The sequence below is a fragment of the Pseudomyrmex gracilis genome, unplaced genomic scaffold (assembly GCF_002006095.1).
Source record: "Pseudomyrmex gracilis isolate BER0280 unplaced genomic scaffold, ASM200609v1 scaffold_36, whole genome shotgun sequence".
Classification (NCBI taxonomy): Eukaryota; Metazoa; Arthropoda; class Insecta; order Hymenoptera; family Formicidae; genus Pseudomyrmex; species Pseudomyrmex gracilis.
Window position 1 is genome coordinate 661,576 of NW_018020620.1, and position 8,286 is coordinate 669,861.

Consider the following 8,286-nt stretch of genomic DNA (forward strand, 5'->3'; position numbering starts at 1 on the left):
ACCAAATATGTAACAAACGTAAAAACGTTGTAGCCTTTTGTTCGCGCATCTAATTGTTAATGGTAATGATGGAGCAATTTGAGCTATTTCATTCATGGGTTTTGAAAAGCCGCGCAATTTGTGCGACGTTACCTTGTTGCGGATTGCGCATAAATTTCAGGAAGCGCGTTATGAAGCTCTAATGGAGATTATGTTATCGAGGCTGAGAATAAACTGAGGAAATCCGATCTGACAATTTTATTTGAAAAAAAAAAAAAAGGAAAAAAAATCACTTGTTGCGATTGTGGTTGACACGCGAGATTACGTACATAGTCTTTTTTTGCAAATTGCTGTGTGCGAGTAACCCGCATTCGCGTTATTACATATTCTGTGGACAGCGATTGCGTAAATATGATCCGCGCTACGATCCACTTCTTTTATTACGAGCATATATTCTGAAGCTATAAAAGATCGACGGCGAAGCGATCTTTCTGCAGAGTGAAAATGTGGTTTCGCAAGTTCCTGTTTTGTGCGTTTGTGATTGCATGGGCCGAAGCCGTGCAGGATGTTCAATTAGAAATTCCTCAGGGATTTCTGAAAGGTCTAAAGACCAATACCGTTTTGCAGAACAAGCCGTACTACAGCTTCAAAGGGATACCCTACGCGAAATCTAATGTCGGTCTTAATAAATTCCAGGTAAGTTCATCGATGCGTGTGCATACGTACGTTACACGCATTTGAATGTAAATTGCTTTTTTTTTTTTTCATTGAAAAAAGAAAAAAAGAAAAAAAATTAAATTTAAATCAAAATATCGAATTTTTTCGATTATTAAATAAGAAATGTCTCTTTTCGAGAAACCTTCACTTTCTTCTTATTCATAAGATGCCAGATCCAGCTGACTCCTGGGAAGGCACATATGACGCGACCTATCATCGTTCGGCCTGTCCGTTCTTCTGCATGATAAAACAAGACATGGTCGGCGAGGAGGATTGTCTTTATCTTAACGTTTACACTCCAGTATTGGACAAGGAAGCGCGCAAGGCTGTTATGGTGTGGATCCACGGCGGTAATTTCAACAACGGTTTCGGAGACGATCTGTTTTACGGACCCGACTTTTTGGTCGAACACGACGTTGTCCTTGTAACATTCAATTACAGACTCGGCCCCATCGGTAAATACAATTTAGCTCTCGAAAATAATTTGTCATCACACGCGCTTGCAAATTTTTAATCTGTAAATATATAATTCTCAAAATAAATACGTGTGCTTACAATCGATAAGTCACGATGACTTTTAGGATTTTTAAACACTCTTGACAAAAGTGCTCCTGGAAACGCCGGGCTGAAGGATCAGGTAATGGCGCTGAAATGGGTCAAGGATAACATACATTATTTCGGTGGCTGTCCAAACCGAGTGACCATCTTCGGCGAAGACGCGGGTGCAAGTTCCGTCCAGTTTCACATGATGTCCCCTATGTCTGACGGTGAGAAAGAGAGAGAGAAAGAGAGAGAGAGAGAAATAGAGAAATAGAGAAAGAGACATGCTTTTCTTGTACAAATGGATATTAATCAATTGCATTTTGCAACGTAAAAGTGTACAACACGATTTAACTGGGCCACAGGTCTGTTCAACAGCGCCATTCAGCAGAGCGGAAGCGCGGTGAATACTTGGGCGATATCTTACAATCCAAGAGAAGTAGCTTTCAAATTGGGAGAGAAGCTCGGCATTGAGACTACCGATTCTGCTGAGCTGGTTGCCAGACTCGCGGAATTTACCGCAAAAGAATTAATTACAGTCAGCGGGGAATTAATGAAGACCGAGGTATGCGCCGAGCGTTGATATCGCTCTGACACGGCTCTTCTTTTTTTTTTTCTCCTTGTTCGCAATATCCGTTGAACAGATATTGAATGTAATTGGACAGTGAAACCTTCCCTTCCGTTGGGTTGCGCGCGTACGAGAGGTAACGTTAAATTAATTGATGTTTATGATACACGCGCGCGTCCCGGATACATAGACATTACGTTAATGAATACCGGAACGCCGGTAATCATTTCGATTGCGTCATTGCGCAGAACACTATGAACGGCCGTTTCGCGGCGTTTCTTCCATCCGCCGAGGTTGACCTGGGACAAGAGGTATTTCTGCCCAACGATCCTTGGACGCTTCTGAAATCCGGAAAAATTGCTGACGTGCCGGTTATGGCTGGAATTACGACCGACGAGTCTGCCTTCTTCGTGCAGAGTAATCAGTTTTCCTGAGAGAGATATACATATATATACATATATATATACACATGTATATGTTATACGATGTTCGATGTATATGTAAACGACAACGAAACATTTGTTTTCGCAGTGATGCTCGGTAATATCGATCAAATGAACGAGCACTTCGAGAACTTTCTGCCGGACGACTTGAACGTAACCGATTCCGGACAGAGAAACCAACTGGGTGAAAGCCTTAAGAGTTTCTACTTCGAGGATAAGTCGATTTCCACGGAAACGACGAAAGAGTTCATGATGGTGAGTACTTAACATTAATATCCGTCCCCGTCACACCGTGAAACTTTGTGTAGTAAGTGGCGCGTAAGTTTAAAGACGTGCATATTAAAGCTGTTTGTGCATTTTAGATGTTGGACGACGTCATGTTTGACGTGCCGACCGCGCTTAGTTTAGAAATATTAAGCTCCCGAATCTCGTCGCCAATTTACGAGTACATGTTCTCTTACGAAGCTCCGTTCGGTATGATGAAATCGTTGTTCCACGTGGAAGAAGGTGAGTTTATGACCTCTACACATTGTAGAAAAATAACACCACTCATCCCCGCTCTTGTATTCCGTCAACTCGTTAGAGAGAAAGAGAGAGAGAAAGAGAGAGAGAAGCGCACGGAGAAACATATTTCAATTAATTATTTTTATTTGCAATTACTGCTTTATTTAATTAGGTGTTGCTCACGGGGATGATATGACGTACGAATTTTATTCGGACATCTTGAAAAATGTGCCGCAAACTGGTTCTCCCGCGGAGAAAATGACGCACATCTTCACCATGTTACTGACGAATTTTGCAAAAGACGGGTGAGTTCAGACAATTTTCATCTTATAATTTAAGTATAACACTTTTTAGTGAAATAAAAATACAACGAGAATTTATATCGAATTTTTTTTCAGAAATCCCACGTCGACCATGAATGAGTATGTAAATGTGAATTGGGAGCCTAGAGGCACGGAAGATAAATATATGAATATTAATCAAGAATTAAAAATGGAAAAAGGCTTGTTGCGAGATAGGATAGACTTCTGGAAGAACTTGTACAAAAATGTACTTGGTTAATTGTATGTAACATATCAATCAATACCAGTGTTATTAATTACAACAAATAAAGAAAGAAAAATTATCCAAGCTTGCAAAGCTGCGTTTAAATAAAATGTGTTTGATTGAGAGAATTTCATTTTTATTTGCCGTAAAAAAGATGCCACAATCGATGAAATCTGTTCTAGATTATAAAAACGTTCGATAACAATTGATCAAATTAATATTTTCTAATTTAATTATGTCAGCGTTTGAAGTGAGCTCGTTTCGGAAAAAAATGCTGTCGCGCGATCACGGACAGACATTTGAAAGGTGGTTAAAGTGGTGCGACACTTTGTTGTCAATTCTTCTTGATCTCCATTTAATAATGCATGTGTGCAAGTATTTCTCTAGTAAGATGTTGCACATCTAGTGTGACGTAGATTAGTCACGCACGTGGCAAGAGAGCGGCTTGCTATAAAACGATGACGAGACTATCGAATGAAGGAAAATTTATGCTTTGTCAGAGCGTTACGAGCCAAATAATAACAAATAGGCCACAGCCGCCACCCGAAGTCGGCAAGAAACTCTTCTGTCGTTATATCGCACGTTCGCGGTACACCCCGTGAACAATTCGCGAATAATCGCACGGAATGGAAATTATTGCGGCGAGCGGCGCCGCGTCGTTGCAGCTGTTGCTGCGCGCCGCCGTATATATACATATATATATATACATATATATATATACACATACATATATATATCCTTTTTCATGCGGGACCGCGGAAAGTTTTCGTATAACGAGGTGAAACCGCCGGGCGCTGCGAGTTCTCTAACGAAATTATGCGCTTGTTTCGGTGAACGAATAAGAGAGAACTTTTGCTCGCAAAGTACAAACCGAGCCGACCAAGCGACGCGCGAGAGACCGCGACATATACACGGAGTTCGGCGGCCGGCGTCGCGCGCGGAATGAATGGAGAACCGACGTACGACCGCGAAAGAGTCGAGAGCACGCACGCCGATCTTGCGAAATATGTATACGCTGCGATATGTGTGTGTGTGTCGTTGAAATTGTAACCTTGATACGACGAGAGGTCGGGCGCGATTGTGCAGTGCGCACGTTGCTGTTCGCATATCACGTTTTATGACATAATAAAAAGGTGCGCGCGAAGGTGGACGTGCGAGGCGGCACCCCGCTCTCGTGTTGTTTTCGAAGTACTAGAGAGAACAGTCGCGTATACGCGGAAGGCGAAGAATATATAAGCGCGAGGGCCTTGATATGTATTATATTGATCGTCGGGTACCTACAGTTTTGACTGCGGGACCTATGCGCGCGGATGCAATCGATCATCCTCTCGCGCTACGGGGGCGAAGAAAGTCCGCACACCGGTGCCGACGCGTCTGAATAAGCGATATTGTTAAAAGGAGTTTTCATTCTTCATCGTCAATAGGATTGCGCGCAATGATGTTGCTGTCTCTGCTGGATTGACCGATCGGAAATATCGGGAAATTGATGAGTCTTACCGGGAGAGGAGGGGGGCTTCTATAAAGCGCTCTCAACTTTCGTTTCAACAACTTAATATCTCGTCTGCACGGCGTACTTGCTCTCGAGTCTCACCTTTGCAAGAGAGACAGAGAGAAAGAGAGAGAATTTGCCTTCGTATTTCTTGCCGACGCGCGTCTTGACGTTCTCGCGGAAGCGAAGCGACGCGCGAATACAAATGAGAAAGAAACGCCGCGGACAACGATATGACGAAGCGATACATAAATATATCCACCGTAACAACTCGTCAATATCTTAATCTACTCCATTTAGCGACGCGCACCAAGTTCCCACAAACCCATTACCCTTACTCGAGTGCTCCGGCGATATGACGCCATCCGAGTCGTTATGTCCCGTCTTAACAAGCGGACAAACTCGGTTTGACGATGCCATAATTCGCACTGAAATGCGAGGCGCACTGAGTTTGGCGACGACACTTGACGAGATAAGCGTGCTTATTTACGATGGTTTGCAATTTGGAAACGCGAAGTTGTGAACTGCCAACCGCGCCCCAACAACGGGGACGAAACTTTAGAAACTGGGCGACTTGATAGAGATCGCCGAGAGAATTATCAACGTTGTTTGTACTTTATACGCTGTCGTTTATGACGATAAACCGTGTAAATTTTTTTTTTTTTTTTCCGATAGCCAAAACGCGCCACGAGAGCAACTCGCGTCAGTCACGCGACCGTCTTTTGGCTTATTCAATTGCGCGTGTTCAGTTCCCGCCGCGTGACCGAACTGGATTTAATCGGTACGGGGTATATTACTGTATGTACCGCTTGCGATCGGAGAACCAACGTTTGGGATTATGTATTAGTTATCGTGCTCTCTCTCGCAGACACATTTCAACCCCCATCCCAACCCCTTAAGACGCAACCTCACCGGCAATATAGAAGCCCCAAACATTTGCGTACCTAACCTGAACGGCGATTTCTCCCACGTAATGCATCTGATCGCATTTGGATTAGTCCTGATCTTTAACCACTGTGTGAATATTGAAATCCCTTGGTTCGTGTCGACCCAATTTATAAGCGTCGGTTCTTGGCCTCATTCAATATCACAGGAGAATGCATAATCTGGGTAACGTAAGAATCATTCTAAATTGAGACGGATCAATTATTTAATGATAAAGATCGTTTTCTTTACGAGATAAATTCAGTTTGACAAACCTACAAATACACGTGTAAATAATTTATTTTCTATTTTTGCGATTTGGCCTATGAGCATCGGGATTAAAAATTATATATATATATATATATATATATCAGGATAACGTACGCTGCAATAGTGCGAAGGACGAGAAAGGATGACAAATTCGCAACAAATGTGCACGAACAGAAAGGAAATTAAAACGGCAACAGCTTTGCCGCCACATTCTTTTTTCGTATAAGTAAAATATTCGGTCAAGCCCTCTTGAATGTGTTTTCGATAAATGTGCAAAACGCGGATAGAGTAAAATTAATTTCTTCGAATGTAACGTCATGCGTGTGTGTGTGTATGTGTGTATATATATATATATATTCGAATTTCCGATTTTTGAAAAATAATAAATTGGATATCTCGTGCCTTTTTTTACCTTTCTTTTTCAAACAAATTATTTTTTATAGAGGGAATTCACGGCATTTTTTAATTTAGCAAAACGCATTTCCGTCGTTTGTGCAACGATGTTCTTTCATTTTCTATTCTTCATATGTTTTATATCGTTGTTATAAAACTACAAACTTTTCGTTCTTAAAACTGCAAGCTTTGAAATTAATATTTAGTGTAATAAAATCTTAGCGGATAAAGAGAGATCATTACGTTACATCCGCGCGGTTTAATATGCGGTAAATGAGTTAGACGTTGTCGGTACTTCCTGACAAATATGAGGGGACATTGTATGAAACAACGCAAATGTTTGTAGTGTATTACACCCGCTACCGCTCCCATTTCCTGCAATATGTGTGCATGTGACACGCGCTTGTATACGCGTTTTAACACGCCGGACGGTTTATGTATTGCCGTCGATATGTTATAGACTGGGAAAAATGAAATGCTATTGATCCATTAACGACTTGGTCAATAAATAATAACGGCTTAACGATTTCCTATAATTATGAATAGTACAGCTTGGATTTGCGAGACGGGTGAGATTTACTGGTTGCTGCATGCGTATTTTCATCTTTATGACGATGTATTCCGCTTTTTTATATTTTTTTAATTTTTTTATTTTTTCAAACAAAACGAGTGATCCGATGCTTTGTGCGCTTTATGTAAACATATCCCTATGTTTAAATTACTCCCGCAAGTTGATTAACTATTTGATAGAAATTAATGGCCATTTTCGTTTTAAAGAAAAAAAGAAACTTTTGACGCGCAGTGATATGCAACCGCGCACATACGCGCGTATAACCAATTATTTTTTTATACACGCGTAAGGTAGTTTCACGAGTAAGTGAGCGTTGATTTAACATGGCAATTAGATTCATATTTTCATCTGTGCCAATATACAATATTTACATACGTGATAAACAACAACGAGTAAACAACGCATAATAGCGAACGCCAATCCGACCAAAAATATACCTGTACAATTACGATAAACGGCATTAGTCGATGTCATATCTTTCTTTTTTTTTCTCTCTCTCTCTCTCTCTCTCACACAAGTCCCTCCGGAGCGCGCGCGCAATTTGCAAAACGACAAGTAAATAATTCTGTAATATATTTATACATTATCATCATTCAATGGCGATGCGGTGGCAGCGGCGCGTAGCAATCGAGCCGCGTTGGTCGGATGTCATTGTTTGCCCATCCCCTAAGGCTAACCACCGTCACCTACAATATTACAGAATTACTACATGGCCACGTCCGCGTTCGTCGTCGCCTCTCGCTCGAACCAATATCGTGTACATTACGTACGCGTATACATCGGCAGACTCCACCGCCTCCAATATTAGTTCCGATGCCAGCGCGGAAATTGCATTGATAATGCTAATTAAATTGGTTTGTTTGTTAATTGGACCTGTAAAGGTCCCGATCTCCTTGTATGTCCTGCTAGATTACCCCGCTATCGATCCATTGGGATGTCGCGGCGCGTTAAATCAAGCGTGATCCCCGCCACCGGTCGATACAATATGTTGTTGGCCGCTCTACACGTTTCATCTCGTCACATATAGTTTTGGCAATAATTTTCGATTTGCCGTTACGTTAACCATCGATATCATATCGGATATTGGATGATATCGGGGTAATTACCAGATTTATCGTCGTCGTCGTACGTTGAGGTATAAATTTTATTTATTTTATCGCGATTTTAAGTAGCTATAATTTACAAGGACAGATTTACAAGGACGAGCAATTAAGTTTGTTAGGTATTTAGTTGATACGATAAGTAATGAGTCGCGCGCAATTGCATTTTTTTTTTTAATCAAACTGTCGTCGTGAAAACAATATATTGACGTGACATAGAAATGAAAAATCATTGACTATGT

The 8,286-nt window shown here is 41.4% G+C and overlaps 1 protein-coding gene across 1 annotated transcript; it reads left to right on the forward strand.

The window, feature by feature from the left end:
- The first annotated feature begins 476 nt into the window (after window positions 1-476).
- Window positions 477-3,390, forward strand: LOC109852818 (esterase FE4-like). Its single transcript, XM_020424326.1, has 9 exons — window positions 477-675; window positions 863-1,151; window positions 1,278-1,463; window positions 1,602-1,801; window positions 2,053-2,221; window positions 2,336-2,502; window positions 2,610-2,754; window positions 2,924-3,056; window positions 3,150-3,390. Exons 1-9 carry the CDS (start codon window positions 484-486, stop codon window positions 3,310-3,312), a joined length of 1,644 nt encoding a protein of 547 aa, XP_020279915.1. The 5' UTR covers window positions 477-483; the 3' UTR covers window positions 3,313-3,390.
- Window positions 3,391-8,286: the final 4,896 nt, after the last annotated feature.

Bases quoted from the DNA above. Each gene is read 5' to 3' on its own strand.
- LOC109852818 (XM_020424326.1), top strand. From the start codon at position 484: ATGTGGTTTCGCAAGTTCCTGTTTTGTGCGTTTGTGATTGCATGGGCC. The intron at 1,152-1,277 runs GTAAATACAATT...GATGACTTTTAG, and splicing joins TTACAGACTCGGCCCCATCG to GATTTTTAAACACTCTTGAC. The intron at 1,802-2,052 runs GTATGCGCCGAG...GTCATTGCGCAG, and splicing joins GGGAATTAATGAAGACCGAG to AACACTATGAACGGCCGTTT.